General features: G+C 41.0%; 1 protein-coding gene and 1 long non-coding RNA gene across 17 annotated transcripts in view; both read right to left on the reverse strand.

Moving 5' to 3' along the window:
• The window catches only part of ZBTB44 (zinc finger and BTB domain containing 44), a 136,123-nt gene extending 125,647 nt beyond the window's left edge, over positions 1-10,476 (reverse strand). For 4 of the 16 annotated variants that reach the window (XM_075073495.1, XM_075073500.1, XM_075073499.1 and 1 more), the window contains exons 1-3: positions 10,361-10,381; positions 6,828-7,895; positions 6,569-6,652 (exon numbers count right to left, since the gene is read on the reverse strand). In XM_075073495.1, coding sequence (XP_074929596.1) covers positions 6,569-6,652; positions 6,828-7,845 — 1,102 coding nt within the window. In that variant the 5' untranslated portion in view covers positions 7,846-7,895; positions 10,361-10,381. Of the gene's footprint in view, positions 1-6,568; positions 6,653-6,827; positions 7,896-10,360 lie in introns of those variants that run through there. The other 12 variants (XR_012657202.1, XR_012657203.1, XR_012657204.1 and 9 more) reach the window with 6 other exon arrangements.
• Positions 10,477-14,532: 4,056 nt separating this feature from the next.
• LOC142047896 (uncharacterized) lies at positions 14,533-17,599 on the reverse strand. The gene is made up of 2 exons (XR_012657200.1): positions 16,798-17,599; positions 14,533-15,336 (listed from the first exon to the last, which is right to left on the reverse strand). It is a non-coding gene; the product is annotated as an uncharacterized LOC142047896 (long non-coding RNA).
• Between the last annotated feature and the right edge of the window lie 956 nt (positions 17,600-18,555).

The raw sequence follows: 18,555 nt of genomic DNA on the forward strand, positions 1-18,555 counted from the left end.
AACAAGTCCTAGTGTCAATTTAGTTCCAAGAAATATAAAGCAGTACAAAAAACATCCTCTCTGCTAGAAAAACATTACCTGTTTGGTAATGTGGTACAACTAGTGTGCTTCACACTGTTGCTTGTGCAGGTTGAGAGCACTGAACACACCAGGGGGGTGACCTGCATTCCTCCATCATCCCTAACCCTGCCAGCTCTGTGTGCGCCATCCTCCCACCCCCTTCTATTTCAGAGATTCCCTGCACTTTCCCATGCCAGGAGCTCTGTGTGCTCTTCCCCCCCCGCCCCCCTGCCAACCTCAATTCCCTCCTTCTTCCCATACCAGTCTGTGGGCCCTCAACTGCTCCTGTGCAGCAGATGCGGAGCAGGGGTTGAGAGAGAAAGGGTGGAGTTGGGACAGGGCCTAGGGCTGAGCAGTGGTTGAGCACACCTGGGGAAAATTAGAAGCTGGATACCCACCCCATTCCAGAATCTCCTTTTTAATTCCCCCATGCCAGGAGCTCTGCATGCCTCCTCCATTTCCCCCATTCCCACCATTCTCCTTTATTTTCTGTCTGGGAACTAAGTCATGGGGTATGTCTACACAGCAAAGAAAAACCCATGACTGGCTCATGTCAGCTAACTTGGGGTCACGGGGTTGTTTCAATGCTGTGTAAACTTCCAAGCGCTGGCTGGCACCAACGTTCTGGGACCCTCCCACTCTGCAGGCTCCTAGAGCTCAGGCTCCAGCCTGAGCCCAGAATTCTACACAGTAACGAAACAGCCCTGCAGCCTAAGCCCCGTGGACCTGAGTCAACTACCAGGGGACATGTAATCAATTGTGTGAAGTCATTAAAAGGAACATGGTGGTGGCAGGAGACTATACTGATATATCAGTGAGAAATATAAACTGCAACATACCAAAAAAGACAATGAAACTAAGGGTGAGGAGAAGGAAAAAAAATCATATCCACTGAAAAGAGTTTTACCCACTGTATTTATCATATTCAAGTAGCCTGAAAGACAACTAACTATGCTACTTCCTTTTGATCAGGATCCAGTGTGATCCGTACAGAAAATGTAGACATACCACTAGGATGTCAGCTTTTTAAGATGAAGTGAGACCATGGGCAGAACTGATATGAGGGTACTGTTATGCAGGAAGATGTTAATGGCTGCAATCAACCAGCTCTGATCTATAGACAATTATGGATCTGGTTGACACTGACGTGAGTGCTCACCAGATGCTTGGTGGTGGTGGTGGCTGGGGGAGATGCATGGCTCCACATGTCCCTCATTTTCCCTTTTCAGGTTTTCCAATTTCAGCAAAAATAAATAAGGTTCTGAAATTCTGGAATTGTTCAATGTGGCATTCCAAAGTTATTGTTACGAACACAAAAAAATGTCATCAGGTTGCTTCATTCAGTGCTAGTGTCCAGTGCAATCCTGTGCAAACCTCTTAAGCATAACTGACCTGCTGAAACGTTTGGTTATGGACATCTTAAATCCTATATTGCCATTTAGCTTGATCCTATGGCTTTGGATATCTTCAGTGAGTGCCAAATATCTAGCCAGCTCATGGTGCAATCACACACGGCCTGTTACATAACCTAGCTCCATTATGTTTTTAAAGTATCTCAAGTTACAGGTTTCTTAAAATCCATACAAGAACCAACTTGATTTTGTTAAGTTTTCTATAGCTTTTGGCTAAAGCAACAGGGTTTACATTCATCCTCCAACAAGAGGTCAACTAGCTGTTAGATTTGTATCTATGGCTATGTCTACACTACCATTTACATCTTGTCATTCAAGGATGTGAAAAAACACACCCCTGAGCAACATAAGTTAAACCAACATAAGTGCCAGTGCGGACAGCGCTATGTTGGTGGGAGAGCTTCTCCTGCCAACATAGCTACTGCCGCTCGTCGGGGGTGGATTAATATATTGATAGGCGAGCTCTCTCCTGTCAGCATAGAGTAGCTACACAGGAGATCTCTAGTGTAGACACAGCCTTAGATAAGCCACACAGTACATGGCCTGGGACCTGACTACCTGAGACAGTGCCTCTGTCCCTCAGCCACTCTAACTCGGTAAAGACAGATCAATATTCCAGATATCTAAGTGAGCTGCTGAAGAGTCCCTTGGATTTTGAATTCACCCTTTCTCCTCCCTCCCATCATGTAAAACAGCCTGAATTTGTTGAACTTTAGGACACTCTGTAATGCCTGCATATGGGGACAGGTATTTGGGGTTTTCACTGAGGACGGTATTGGGATTTAGTGGGAGTGAGGAAAGCTGATGGCTAAATTCCAACAGACTTCAATGGGAAAAGACCCACTGTCAGTATGCGCTGAAATCCAATACTAGAAAAACAATACCATTTGGGGCTTCAGATGAGATTGTCAGACCAAAGATACAAATGGAAAGAGAAGACATACAATGCAATATGGACACAGAGAAGAAGGGCAAAAATGTTTATTCCAAAAGGAAGAGTGCTAGAATAGAAAATAGAAAAGCCTATTAAGATGTCAGGAAGACAAAAGGAAGGCCCATATTTCCCAACTGAAAGAAAAAAGTTAGGGATCCAAAATATAATGATCCCATATTTTGGGGTTACTGATGGAAGACTCACCTTTGACAAGTTTCTGAAAACAACATTGTGAATATCAAATTTAAAATTGTGGTTCAGTGTGACTTAAAATAATTGTTGGGTACGTAAGATCAGATGTAATACAACGTGTAAAAATAAAAAATTGAATTCTATATTAATTTTACCCTTCACAATATTGCCAACTAATAAAATCTAGTCCAAAAAGTGTTCATTTGCTGCTTAAGTTTTTATTGTGTACTTATCTCTCTGATGGGGCTGACGTCAAAGAGTTATGAAAATATTTTCTCAAACATAACTAGTGATGCTGCCAGAATGACATGGTATATTTATAAAGGCTCTCCCACTTGTTTCTCTCCAGTATTATAAAGTGCTCTTACGTATTGTTTAAGTGATATTACATATAAAACTGCAAATGAGCAATTCTTCCAATTGCCCAAGTAGCAAATGAGAACTCTTTACAATATAAGAAAAACAGGCACGAGAGCTTTTATAAATGCATTATAAAGCTCTGAGATAAATATGTGTAATTTTAAAAGGGTAGTGTGTGTGTTCAGGAAAGAGAACGTTGTGTTTTAACATACCTCTTTGTCCCCAACAGTTACTGCTGTACTGGATCATCCCTAATGTTGTGATAGTGTGCAAGGCAATACCTTTTTAGAAAAGAAAGGATGCTTATAATGTGGCCTCTGCTGTAACTGTGCTTTATCATACCTTTGGTGCAGTGTAAACCTTCTAAAATAGGGGTAGGCAACCTATGGAATGTATGCCGAAGGTGGCACGCGAGCTGATTTTCAGTGACACTCACACTGCCCGGGTCACCGGTCCAGGGGGCTCTGCATTTTAATTTCATTTTAAATGAAGATTCTTAAACATTTTAAAAAACCTTATTTACTTTACATACAACAATAGTTTAGTTATATATTATAGAGACTTATAGAAAGAGACCTTCTAAAAACATTAAAATGTATTACCGGCACACGAAACCTTAAAATTAGAGTGAATAAATGAAGATTCGGCACACCACTTCTGAAAGGTTGCTTACCCATGTTCTAAAACAAGGAATTTGCACTTCTTTAGAATACAGCAAAATAGGAATATAATCTATAATCATGGTATAACAGTGCTGTGCAAACAATGCTGAATGTAAATTCAAAACACATTGATACCTTAAGGGCCCTTTATGCCAAACAACAAAGGGAAGACAACACACTGTGTCAAAATATTTAGCCAAACAGTTTTGGTAAGATATCACATAAAAAACTGGTCATATTGGTCACATGCTGGTCATATTGTGTGATCTATGTACAGGTTGTATATAAAGAATTATGTGTATGTGCTGGAAATATGTTCTGGAGACAAGCCTGCCTTAGACAAAGGAATGCGGATTTACCTCTCTGCAGCAAGATGTCTCTGGGGAACCCGTATTCACTCTATTACCTGCAAGGCGTGGGAAGGACTGGCAGCATCTCAGGAGTTTGCTGGTGAGGCAGACAGATTGGTGCAGCAGGGAATTGTCCCTTAATCTAAACTTCAGCAAAAAACTCTCTCTTGCTAAAGCAGAGTTAGGAGTGGCTTACAGCTCTAGGTGCCCTGAGGAAAGCATCACACATGCATCATTCAAGCACACAGAATCGGATTCTATTATATTGACCTTGGGCCAACTTTTTTATATCTGCAGCCATGAAGGTTCAGCAGCATGCTATACTAAACTATCCTCAAAGCTTATAGACATTTGATTTTAGACTTGAGAGCATTTGGTTAAAATGATGGTCACTAATGCGCAGTACATAAAAACATGGCACAAGACCCCAAACCTTCTTCTTGTGGTGTAAATATGGTTAAGGAACATGCCCTCAGTGGTAATAGACTCAGAAGGGTAGAGATCAAAGCGTAAGCGTTCAAGAAACTGTTGTGCAGCTTCAGCACTATAAGGTGATATTTTCAGAGCTGCTTCTCAGTAGATGTCATTTCACAGCTAAGGATTCTGGCTAGGTCAATCTTTGGCAAAAGGAACTCAGTCACACACACCATTACCAGGGCCTGGATCACTAGCATATGTTCAGAGCATTTGTTCAGTTCTAGGATTTTCTTAGAAAAGGAACATTTAGGCCACTTACTGAAGTCACTCTCTTTACGATCTAGTGCTAGTCTCACTCTTATATTTCCATTTTTCCCATTTTCCTATGGTTAAAGATTACTATTATTTTTTTTTTTTAATGTTGGACATGTATTTTTATACAGTGCTATTTTCTGAGTGGCTTAGAACAGATATCTAATGTATCTTTCCTCTGACATTTTCTATACAGATCACACTGGATCCTGATCAAAAGAAAGCAGCATAGTTAGTTGTCTTTCAGGTTGCTTGAATAAGGTAAATACAGTGGGTAAAACTCTTTTCAGTGGGTATGATATTTTCCTTTTCCTGATCCTTAGTTTCATTGTCTTTTTTTGTACATTGCAGTTAATATTTCTCACTGATATACAAATATAGTCTAGTGCTATCATTATGTTCATTTAATGACTTCATACAACTATCACATGTCCTTGGCAATTTCTTTTCTAAGGTATTGCTCCAATGTATTAAGGACTGGGTCAAATTGCAACAGTTCAGTGAACCAGTATTTTTTTTTTTTTCCTAGAGGCTGTTGGAACGCAAACTCCACTCTCCCTGTAGTCTATAAAATGACACATTTTTGATAAATGAAAGAAACTATCAGTAATTACTCTGATAGTATACTCACACGTTGTGGCTACTACTCAAAAGAGAATCATAAAAACTATGTCTGTATAACTCCAGTAAGTAAAGCAGTTTAGATTGGGCATAAATGCTACCAATGTAGAATGCTATCATATAAGCTATACAAAATAATAACATGCAAAAAATAGCAATGCACCAAGTGCTGAAGCAAGTACTAACATGACAAAGTTCCTGCTTCTTTAAAGCAATTGTGCAATTGAAATAGTCTGATTACAGTGGCCAGATATGTCCTCCTTGAAAGAGTCAGAGATCAGCTACCTACTACTCCCTCATGAAGACAGTGCTACACCCACCAGACAAAACTCTGAGGAAGAGTTAGCGTACAAGGCTATATTTAGAATTTTATTAATTGAACCAGCATTTGGCATGATATTATTTCAATGAAGTCAACCATACAGTTCTCAGATAAACCAGATTTTACTGAAATAATCTTTCAATAAACAGACTTTGTAAATACAAAGGCAAATAGATAATCTGTGCAAAATTCTGGCAACCAAACTAGAAATATTGCAAACTGTGTTCAGACGTACTTAAAGTCCTTTGTAAGAGTCTTTTCTATGCCAAAAGAAAACCAGACTGTTATAGTGATGTCCTCTACATCAGTGGTTCTCAACCTTTCCAGACTACTGTACTCCTTTAAGGAATCTGATTGATCTTGCGTATCACAAGTTTCACCTCACTTAAAAACTACTTGCTTACAAAATCAGATATAAAAAATACAAAAAAGTCACTGCACACGACTACTGACAAATTGCTTACTTTCATTTTGTCTGTATGAAATTTTAGTTTGTGCTGACTTTGCAATTGCTTTTTGTGTAGCCTGTTGTAAAACTAGGTCAATATCTAGATGAGTTGATGTACCCCCTGGAACACCTCTGCATACTCCCAGGGGAACACATACCCCCAGCTGAGAACCACTGCTCTAAATATTAGCTATTGATAGATAACAGCTCACAGAGGAACCCAAAAATGGTTACAAATTGTCATTTGGGAAAAATGTTAGTCTCAGCATTTGGCAGAATAAGAGCTGCAATTTGTGATTAAATCCCTTTGAAATGGAAATAATCTATATATTATGACTGCACTATTTTGTTTTTGTCTGGGATATTAATTTGACAGCTTTCCACCATTTATTCTGCAAAATATGTTCTTAACTCTTATTATAAAAGGTCTCTACTATCATTGTACCTACACTGATAAAAGGCTTGATTTTGGAGATACCTTTAACTCCCTTCACCGTTATGGAAAGCACTAATCTTTCCAAAACGGTACTCTGTGAATGGACTGTAGTCAAACCATTTGGCACTATTAAGAAAATAATTAATAAACTGTTAAAATCACTGCATTGCATTTCATAAGTTAGAACAACAAAATACAGTTTCACCAATCTTCTGTGACCTAAAAATTTAAGCAGACCTTCTTAAATAAAATCACAAGTGCATGTACGTATACATCTATAAAATAGTAGAAGTGGCTGTACCTATAGAGGAAGACTGTGGGCTGATCAGGAGATCTTCCTGAACTTGCTCACTTCCTGGGACTGTCTGCTGATCACTCAGAGAACTCTGGGATGCACTGACAGGCTGTGATACTTCCTCATGAACCTCCTCATCACTTAACCTTTCTACTTTGACACGCACATCTTCTTCAATCACAAGAGGTGAACTGGCCTTTGTGCTCTCACATGTCACGTAATCAGTAATTCTTCTGGCTGCCTCAGATGGACCAGGGAGTTCCAAAGTCCTAGAATTCTCTACCTGTTTCACCTTCTCAGATTGAAGCCTTCGATCAATTCCAAAAGGAAAAGTCCAAGGAAAAGCTAAGGAAGAGTCTACTGGCTGATTTCTGGACTCTGCGTAGGAAGCTGAAGGATTGAGCACTTGGGGGGAGTTCGTCTGTGTGTTACACTTAAGTGGACTTTCAGGAGACATGACTATGTAGCTTTTGCGCTTTCTTCGGGACTCTCGACAAACAGGAATGGCTCTTTCCACCACACTGCATTCGGAGGAAACCGGAGAAAGGCTGCCATCTCGAGAGGTAAAGTTGCAGTTTGCACTGTTTTCTTGTCCTGCATCTAGCACCTTGTCTTGCTGGTTGTTGGGTGTATTCCATAAAATACTCGACTTCATGAATTCTGAGCATGTACTAGCAACACTGAACATTTGCATGTAGCTGGCTGCAGCCAACACATCAATAATATTTTCTGTGTTGATAGACAGTGTGGCTGTGTAAGCATACTCCAGAAGGGGTATGAAGCCAGTCACTGTCACATGATGCAAGTCTAATACACTCTTGCCGTCATCTTCTGCCTGGCCAACTAGTTTGGAGCGGAAGAAGTCGCTGCAGGCTGCCAAGACCACCTTGTGTGCCCTGAAGATTTTGTCCTGCACGCGAATGGTGATGTCGCAGAAATGTCCATCGTTGCGAAGCATGTTGAGTTTTCCAAGCATCTCCTGGCTATGAGCAGGGGAATTATGAGTAAATGTTTTTACACCCATTTTTTCACTTTTGCTGATGCTCTTTCACCATGCAAGTGGTCACAAGTGTCCTAAAAGACAGACAACACACATTATCTTTTGTCATTTTTATAAAGATATTCTATATTACAAATTTCTACACTGAGAATTAAAGATTAGTGACTTTGTATTTGCAGAGACGAACATGAAAGAGAGTCATTCTTTATCATGAAGTCCAGTACATTAGACCTTTTAGAATCTAGACTGTCCCATGGGCCAGAAAAGATTATGAGAAATTATATTAGGTTTACTCTACAACAATGCACTGAGTTATTAATATTTTGTAATAATGCAAATGAGATGTGAAAATCAGATTATCTGAATTCAGTCAATAATAGCACTTTTCAGATCTCTGCTGTTACCTGCTCAAAGAAATTATCCTGGTCAGAGTTTGGTAACGGGGATATTTATCACCTTTTGAGATTGGAAATATGGTCTTTTAAACCAGTAGGTACGTGTCTTAAATGGTCCTGTATTTTTGTTTTCTGGAATCAGTCACCTATTGCTTAGTTATTAGTCTTCAGGGGCTTTGTGCAATGGTTCTGTAAACTGAAGATCATGACATTCATTTGGGCTGGGATGCAAATGTGTAGAATCAAACAAACTTTTCAGTGAAGGTTCTAAATAAAAAAAGCCTTACAGAGTCCACTGTATGAATTTTCAGAAGACAGAGTTCAAGCTAGCAAACACAGAACAGTTTTTAACAATAGCTAAGCCGTGCTGCTGGTAGGGCAGGCAGTGACTGCCTAAAGCTGTTTCCAATAAATGATTTTGGACTAGGATGAGAGGTTGTTGAGAATTCCTCCAAAAACAAAATGCATTGTAAACCTCAAAGTACAGTTCTGGCTTACCAAATCATATCTATAACACTGGATTTTACAAGATAAAGCAAACACAAGGGACGTAACACCTTCCTTTGCACATCTATTACTGAAACAATATAAACACAGAACACTTGGAATTATTTTCTTAGCCCTAGTCTACACTACGGGGGGATTGATCTAAGGCCAGGTCTACACTGCGACTTTAAATCGGTTTAATGGCCGATATACTGATTTAACGCTGTATCCGTTCACATGACGTCGTCATTAATATCGATTTTACCGCCTCCTTAAATCGATTTCGGAACTCCTCCCAAACGAGAGGAGTAGCGCTAAATTCGATAGTGATAACTCGGATTAGGGTTCGTGTGGACGGAAATCGACGTTATTGGCCTCCGGGCGGTATCCCAGAGTGCACCACTGACCGCTCTGGACAGCAATCTGAACTCGGATGCAGCGGGCAGGTAAACAGGAAAAGCCCCGCGAACTTTTGAATTACATTTCCTGCTTGCCCAGCGTGGAGCTCTGATCAGCACGGCTGGCGATGCAGTCTGAAATCGAAAAAGAGCTCCAGCATAGACCGTACGGGAGATACTAGGTCTGATCGCTGTATGGGGAGACAAATCTGTTGTATCCAGCTCCGTTACAGAACACGAAATGCCAAAGCGTTTGAATAAAAAACTCCAGGATACACAGCGCTGCGTGACAAGCGTAACGGGAAGCCAGAGACTCAAATGGACGCTCATGAAGGGAGGGAGGGGGTACTGAGGACTCCAGCTATCCCACAGTCCACAGCAGTCTCTGAAAATTATTTGCATTCTTGGCTGAGCTCCCAATGTCTGTAGGTTCAAACACAGTGTCTGGCGTGGTTCAGGGAACAGCTCCTCAGTTTATTTCCCCCCACCACCACGTGAAAAAAAAAAGGGAAAGATTGCTGTGCTATGGCGTTTGCTCAATGCACTCCGCGAAAAAGGCGCCAAAGGGTTGTCTGCTGCCTTCACAAAGGGAGGGGTGAGGCTGTACCCAGCACCACCCGGGGCAATGTTTTCTGCCCCATCAGGCACTGTGCTCTCAACACGGAAGTGGGAACTATGGGATAGCTGAGGAACAGCTACCCACAGTGCACCGCTCCTTAAATCGATGGTAGCCTTGGACCAGGGACGCAAGCAATCGATTTTGTGATTGCACTGTGGATGCGCAAACCCGATTTTATAACATCGGTTTTGTAATATCGGTTTAAACTACTTCGAATTAATCGTGCAGTGTAGACGTAGCCTAAGTTACGCAACTCCAGCTACATGAACAACATAGTTTAAGTCGATGTACTTAGATTGACTTATTGTGGTGTCTTCACATGGTGAGTTGATTGCTGCCACTCCCCCACCAACTCTGCCTGCGCCTCTCGCGGAGCTGGAGTACAGGAGTCAACGGGAGAGTGCTCAGGAGTTGATTTATCGCATTTAGACTAGACGCGATAAATTGATCCCCGCCAGATCGATCACTGCCTGCTGATCTGGCGGGTAGTGAAGACATACCCTTAAGGAGAAATCTTCTCTTTGATGCTAATCTAAGTAAAAAGGCTTGACAATTTCCTGGAGGTGTGGAAGGCAAAGAATCCTCTCCTCGAGGCTACAGAGGAAACATTCTCACGCCATTATTGACTCTTTGAAACCTACATGTCTCTGTTTTTACAGAGGAATATGATGGTCCAACCCCTCACTCTAGACATGTGGAGAGAGTGTCCTTGCACAGTGAGGCTCTATGTGTATCTTCTGCTTCCATCTTTTGCAAGATAACCATATCAAGTCTGCTGCATGCACAGGCTTCTGCGAAGGCAGAGGAGGGCAGAATTTGTCTGCAAAAGAGGAGACCTAGTTTCTGAGGCAGCTTTAATTACGTATTTATTTTTTAAAGGGAAAACAAGCTATCATTTCAGTTACTTAAGGCTCTAAGCATACATTCTTGACATGAACACAACTCCCAGTTAAAGTAAGGACCCCATTTTCTTCTTTGTTTATATGCTTTACACAATTCAGAAGAGGCTGGATGCATAAATAAGGTGCTTCTCCATGCATAAATATCAATCACGTATAATTCAGTCACTGGTTGACAGGGGTAAGTCTCTCCTCCCTTCTAACCATCACCACCTGCCTCTCACACTCACAAATCTGTAAGCTGTTCTGTACAAGTGGACTTCATGCCCAGAAGAAGCTTTATAACCTCATGATGCAGGGGACTGCCTATGTGGAAGAGGTTACAGATCTGAAGCCTTAAAATATACGTAAATAGTAGCTGTCAGAGGTGCCTAGAGAATCTCTCTCATTACTCACTCACTCCACTATTAAATATGAGCCACATTTCCACCTCACATTATCTTGTTCCTGTTATTTCACTCTTCTTATTGCAAACCACTTCAGACAGAGAAAAGCATTACTCCTTCTGGAGCACAGAATCAACTGACTAACATTACAGATGCAGTCACACGGCTAATCTAGTTCAATAACCATAAGTTATGACAGAAACATTAACAATTTATGAAGTCTGAGTCAAATTATGAAGACAACTCGGATTTAAAATGAAATTTCACACCATTGTTAAGGGAGAAACTAAGCATAAACAAAACACTTGCTAAGTGAAAGAAACCATATCCCAGTCTCATATCTATAGGCATCTGGAGACAGATAGTGCCAGAGGCTTTGTTGATGTTTATAGCTTTACTGAAGAATAGGAGAGGCAAACTAGTTGACCTGGGGAAGAGGACCAAAAATGGAGAGCTGGGGCATGGATGGAATAAGGGAGAACTAATCCTGATGCTACTTTGCAGCCAGGAGGCAGAAGAATGGTAGAGATTCCCCACAACCGCAACTAGGAGTCAAGTTGGAGTGTATGCATGGCAGGATGGAATTGGGAAAGTTTAACAACCTCCAGCCATAGGTCAATATAAGAGACCAATTCTGAGTAGAGAGCAGGGACAGCACCCTGACAAACACAGGCATGCTTCCCCTTCCCAGAAACTGGTGGCATGGGTGCTGGACTTCTCATGCCTCATCTCTCAGAATTAAACTCCTCTTCCGCACACATGCAAAATGCTACACCACAGTGTTTTCAAGTTCAAGGAATAACCCACTTATATTAACTGTTAAATTTAAAATGCTATTCGCACTGGGTTTTCAAACAAGTTAAGTTTAATGGATTTTAAATCAAGTTAAAACTATAGTGTAAGCCTGATATTACATCATTTAAGGTGGCTTGTCTCATTTTTACTGGTTCAAGATCACTGAAGAAATCAAGTAGTTACTTCTAAAGGAGAAAGAACAAAATTTAAAATCTCTGAATCAACAAATAACATTTACCAGTTCATATCCTCTAAAGTACTTACTTTTCAACATCTGAGTGGTTTGTAAAACTTGCGTGCCTGGAAACTACAAACATATTTGAAAGTATAAACCGTACAATGTATACTATGAAAAAACAATGGGTCCGATTTCAGCACTCTATCTTATATTGCCTGTCGTCTCTCATTACCAATACTTTTGTTTCTCACTTGCCTCCTGCTTTTTAATTTTTCTTTATAGCTTAAGACTATCATCTTTGTGACATGAGAGTTATACTGTGAAATTGGTTCTCTTTTTAGGGTGAGATCATGGGCCAACTTTACCAGTTGTGCCTCCTTACAGCAAAAGTGGATTTAGCCCTATAACTTCAAAAATACACAAACAATATTGAAGAAGTCAGCTTTATCTGACAAAGGTCTCCCATTTACACTGGGTCAAGAACACTATTCACTGAATATGGCTTAAAACACTGTTCAAAGCCAGCTCAGTAGCTCAGTTTGAGCCTCAGTGTGGACAAACTTTTTTTTTCCCCAAAATAAAGGGCAGACCAACACTGCAAGATCTCCTTGCATGCAATTACTTCAATATAATATAAAATATTCACTCTCCTGTAATAAATTCTATGGAATGCAAACCTGTCACCTTTAGAGGTAATGGGTGAATACATCAGGGCACTGAGCCATCAAGATACAAATTCAGTGTTTTAACAGTCCCATCTCTTTGAGTACTGCATACTTAAAAGTACAAGTGTCCAGCAGAACTACAGTTAAGTTACTGCTATAAATGCCAGTTACATTAGAACTTAACACACGTGTTGAGCTGTAGTATTTGCATGCATATTGAAGAACTTACATCAAACAGACAACATGCCACAAACAGTGGCTGAACTCCAGTTAAATACATCAAATTACAAGTTTGGTGATAATGGTTATTACCACAGTTTTCATAATTAGTCTGACCAGCCTACACCAGTTGCTTCACAGATGCTATATTTCTTTTACGACAGAGCTTGGAACTGTTGTAATCAAGGATATTAGGCCTAAAAATTGAATGACCTTGAAAGTTGTCATTAAAAGAGTTCTTACTATGTGAAGACCACTGAAAATTTAATTCTGCAATAAACTACCATCTCTTGGCTTAAATACTGATCTTTGCTGGAAGTTTTACATAGAGACACCATTTATTGAAGTTAGTTTACAAGAGTCAACAGGGTTCAGCACCAAAAATGTGAAAATGTTCTTTTGGGGAGTGAGGGTAGACAGTGTAACTTGCAAAGCATTACCTTTAAACGGTACTTGAAGCAATGTCTACTCTATTATCATCTTAATTCTAAGACACTCACTACTTAGTTTGACTCTGCTGAACATATCAGTGTCTCTACACACAGGTCTGCTGCTACACATTGCATCCACACTAGCACTACACTTCATCGTTTCAGCAGCAATGCTTTCTGGAGATGCATCTCAAAGTTCCCAATACCACAGCCAACTGTGGTGCCTCATGGATGACTACACAGGCCTTGGACAGACTTTTGCAAGTGCCCAGGGAAACTGCACGCAGAGAGGTTAGTTTCTCAACTCCTACAACCCGTCCTACAAAATCCCAAGATTCCTTGGGTGCGGGGGGGGGCTCTCATAATTCCTCCATAGTCCCAAAGCTTATTATATAATTTCCTAGCACACCTGTGGGCCCCAGTTGCAAGTTGCTTCCACAGCAGCCAACTCCTCACTGACATGCATCCTTACAGGGAAGAGAACTGTCAAAGGAATAACTCCTTTTCCTGGATTTCAAAGTCACATGCCAGCTGTTGAGGCAGTGGCAGGTAGTCTAACATTACTAGTTGAGAGCCTGGTGCAAGGAATACCCAGCAAGAAGAGAGTCTCAGATGAGTTCCATGAGTAACTGCATCGTTTCCTCCTGGAGGAAGGGAACACTCAAGTAGCAGTTATGGGTCAGGCCCACAAACACAGAGTGATTACACTAGATCAGTGGTTCTCAAACTTATTTGCTCGGACTCCCCTCCTTTGTGTCTGTAGTCATTTATGTCACCACAATCCCCGCCAAGTACACAGATCGCCACCAAACTCTGAAGTCAGAGCAGAGTGCAGCGGCTGCTGGCAGGGCACCCAGCTCTGAAGGCAGTGCCACGCCAGCAGCAGCACAGAGGGGAGGCAATGTGAGAAGTGGTATTTGTCAATAACACTTTTCACAGCAGACTTAACACTCCATTGTCACCCTCACTTCTGCACAGCTGCCGCCACCCCAGGGCTGACAGCTGGAGCCCCACTGCCTACAGGTGAGGGACTTAGGGGGAGGGATGGGAAGGAGAGCTCGGGCTACCTCCTGCTAAAGGATTCAGGGGAGGCAGAGAGGAGAGCCCGAGCCCAGTCTGTCTCTGAATGAGGGACTGGGGGGTGGGGAGGAGAGCCTGAGCTCTGGCAGTGAGACTATGGCTATCTCCTTGGGTGGTGAAAATATTATTTGAGATAGAATAAGTGCAAGTAACAAATGAGTGGTTTCAAACACAGCTTTATTGGAAGTAGAGAGGGTAGACCAGCTGCCAACTTGTGACAACAGACTAAATTTGAAACTGAAAAAACAGTACACAGTGCATCCGGCATTACAAAACAAAGCCAAGAAAGCAATTCTTGCAATAAGACTAACATTAGCTCCCAAATGTGTAAAAAAAAATGTATGGACTATTGTATTATACCCCCAACTAACTACTCAGGTTTGCATATGTAACCTTAAATGCATTGTCCCAACAAGAAAGCTTGGGGCTACTCTTCTCTGTAAAACCTTGGAGGAGTGGAAGTGCATCACTTCAGGGCACTGCTTCTCATTCCCTCTTCTCTGCACTGGCATGCACAGGCTATGGCTGAGATATGCCTCTGCTGTTTAAAGTACTACAGCACTCTGTTCTGGAGTGCATCCTTACAGGGAGGTGAGGGAGCAGGTGCAAGGAGTGCACATGAGGCAGAGGGAGCAGGATGGCTTGAGCGTTTGTGCGTAAGCACCTCAAAATCCCTGAAATTTCTGTCTTTGGAATTCACTGTCCTCCCTTCACATCTGTGAGGATGAACACATTCAGTCATGGTCCAGCAGTCAAACTGCTTGTTACCCTCTCTCTGTAACCTGATGTCTCCTTTTTCCAAGCTCCAGGTGAGAAGGAGACTAGCAGAGGTATGACAAAGCCTGAAATTCAAGCAGTCTGCCCTCTTTTGAATTGTTCTCTTGGCATGACAACTGTGAAACATGTCCAGTTAGGACACGGGGTCTTCGTGATTCAAGCCTGGGATGAGCAGCATTAAGAGGGCCTGTAGGAAAAGTCAAAAGTCTACATCAGTATCCACAGCAACACAGCACCAAATCGTTTCCGGAAAGGGAAAAACAGAAACTTATCTCCACTTTTACATTCCAATACATAATTTCACCAACAGACATGGGCAGCACCACCGTAAACTACTGTCTTCCTTTTAAGTTTCCCAAAGACTATCAAGGCATGGGAATTAGATCCTTAAAGACAATTTAATATTTCATCATTTTTAAAAAGGGGAGCTGTCCGAGAACATCACCTGTGCAGAAAATCAAATATTGATCATTTCTACACATTTCAGACTGTATGATAACATGTTGCAGATTCCAGAGTATGAAAGTCCCCAGGTATTTCAGGCAACAAGAGGAAAGCCAATGAACTATACCAGAGAGTCGTTTTGGCATATGAAGACATTTGCTGGATGCTTGGAAAGTTTCAGCTGTAAAAGAGGTGGAGGGGAAAGGAAGCAGGTCATCTCTGTAGGCCTCAAGAACCATGTAGAATATTGCATAAAAGGGAAAGTTTCTGATCTTGTGCCACAAGGGTAGATATTGATTAAGTCCAAAAAGAGATTACGGTAGAGTGTCTGTAGTATCTGCCTTACTTAAATAAATTTGCCTATATTGCATGTAAGCAGCGCATGCACAAGTACACTGTTTCTCATTGCTCTGAATGCACTTCACATTGGTTTGGATCATATGCTGTAAGAAAATAAAGCAATCAGATAACTTCAATGAACTCTAGTTTGAAAATAACTTGTATTGTCCAAGTGCTACTATGAAATGCTCACATGCATACGTGGAATAATCTACACTTGTTTGCTTACATGTATAAGTGGGATGTCATATTGGAGTTAAAAATGCCACCTGCAACTCCTGTATTCTAGGAATGCCTCTGCTTGTGTTACAGTATGGGTTCTCAAACTAGGGTGGGGGTATCACAACTATTCACCCTTTCTTTATGGCAAGATGAGAGGGGGTATATCACAAAACTGTTCCTGTGGTAAAATGGGTTACCACTGGAAAACGCTGAGTGCCATTGTTTTAAAGCAATAAAACCCTCCTAATTAAGTTTTAGTGCACTGGGTGCGCAGTTCGCTTTTGAAAATTTTTCCTTTAACCCACCGTTTTGCCCACCAGTATGTGCCATGCCAACAGGCAGTCATAATCAATGGTAGAGTGGACATTCTCTCCTTGCTCAGCAACTGCGTCCCAGAAACCTTCCCAGAGATATCAAGGGGTAGGGAGGTTGGGTGCAGATTGATGGGAAGGAGGTGGTCAGAGTCCAACCAGGAGATTAGATTGCAACTGGGATGGAACCTGAGAGAGCCAGAGATGGATGGAAAATTTTGTGCCCAAATGAAGCGGTATCTGCCAATAACGGCTGCCTGCACAAAACCTCACAATGTTTCCACCCAAAGCCAAGTGAAGGAGTATAACAGTATAATAAATAAAAAACTGACCAGGCCGTCCATTAAGTATACCAGCCTTGTAATGGGGCAGAATCTCATAATTTAATTCACTTCATGAGGAAATGGACAAAACATTGGTAACACTCCTGGATTTACTCTTCTTTGTCTTCTTATAGGCCACCTTCATCCCCTTGATATGGCTTTCATTCTGGTCTGGGAAATTTCCAGTTTGGCATGATGACTTGAAATCTTATTGTAAGCCCTGTGATTTCTGTTGAAAGGAATTTGCACGGCTGGTGCCTTGGCCCAGGAGACAACCAAAATTAAGATGCCCACAGCTGACATACTAGAAGCACTGTGGGTAGCTAGTTGCCAACATTATAGTTTTATAGCAGATAGATAACTAATTTACAGATGAAGCATGAAGCAGTTTCTGATCAGTTGCCAAAAGTAATTGGTCGCTGTGGAATCAGTCTTCAGCCGGAATGCATGTGGCCATTCAGGGAAATTTTCAACAAGTAGGTGGTTTTTGGCCTTGCTGACCCATGAGCAATGAAGATTAGCTACATAGCCAAAGAGATCATTCCTGCAGTGTAAAGGGTTATGGAAAACCTATTTGACTTGTATGTTTTAACATGACATTAGCCTCCATCCACATGGACAGTAACACAATAAAGCTGACATGAATTGCCTTGGTCATGGTCAGCCCTAGCAGGAACTCCAATGTACGTGGAACCTAGACACAATTGAGTAAATTGGGTTGGATGCAGGTTGTCGTAGAATCATACCAAAGGGAACACATCATGTTAACTACAACTACAGCTTCTAGTCTACGGAAAGGTCAAAGTATCAAAGACAATAACGTTTTAGGCATGCAAACCTTGTCACTGCTCCTTTCATTAAAATCAGTTTAAAGCACTTCAAACTGTTGCAATTACAGCCAAACACTGCTGCCAAATCTGTTTGGTTCAAACTTTCTTCTGAGGAAAACTAGCTGTTATCTCCATTTGCAAGGAAAAACTGCTAGTATGAAGGGGAGAAGAATCAGTAATATTTAAAGACAGTCTCATTTTGTATTAGACCCATCAGAAATCTTGGCGGCACTAGCGGTACTTTATTTCATCCTCCAAAATAAAACTGACTGCAGTCCCAATTATTTAAAAAACAGTAAAATTTCTGGCTCTTTCAAAGACCAGTAATTAGATATAAAGTAAATCTGCAAGAATTTTGGCCAAATTAAGAAAGAATCTATGTGCCCAGCAAACCCACAGAACTACAAGTAGTCTGGCAAGTTCCAGAAGCCAGTAAGGAAATTTTTCCACTGCAGTCAAGTTCATTTATTCAAATCTGAAAATACGAGATTTAAAATATCAATTAGCTCAAGAAAATCTTTAATCTTTGCAGCAATGTGCGCGCATTCATATTTTAAAAAACAAACATATCCTGATATACATAAAATATTATACCCAAACCACAGCTATCTCAAACCACCCACTCTGCTGCAAACATTCTCCAGATTTTAGCTCATTAGTACTCAGAGAATAATTCATTGCAAAAAAGCCACATTATTTAAAACATTAAGGTTGCAGAGTTAGTTGGAAAATTAAAAAGTTAACATTCTTACCAAAAAACCCCGTGTGTATAGTATTATTCACAATTTTCGTTTGCAAAATATGGAGATTAATAGACCTATTTATTTTCAACATGCACAATATATAAGCCCTACAACATACAGGATACTCACGTTGGCCAGTTTAATATTCATATAAAGGAATATTTTCAAATGTGTGTGCCTAAATGGATTGTTAC

This window comes from Chelonoidis abingdonii, chromosome 18 (assembly GCF_003597395.2).
Source record: "Chelonoidis abingdonii isolate Lonesome George chromosome 18, CheloAbing_2.0, whole genome shotgun sequence".
NCBI classification, from domain to species: Eukaryota; Metazoa; Chordata; order Testudines; family Testudinidae; genus Chelonoidis; species Chelonoidis abingdonii.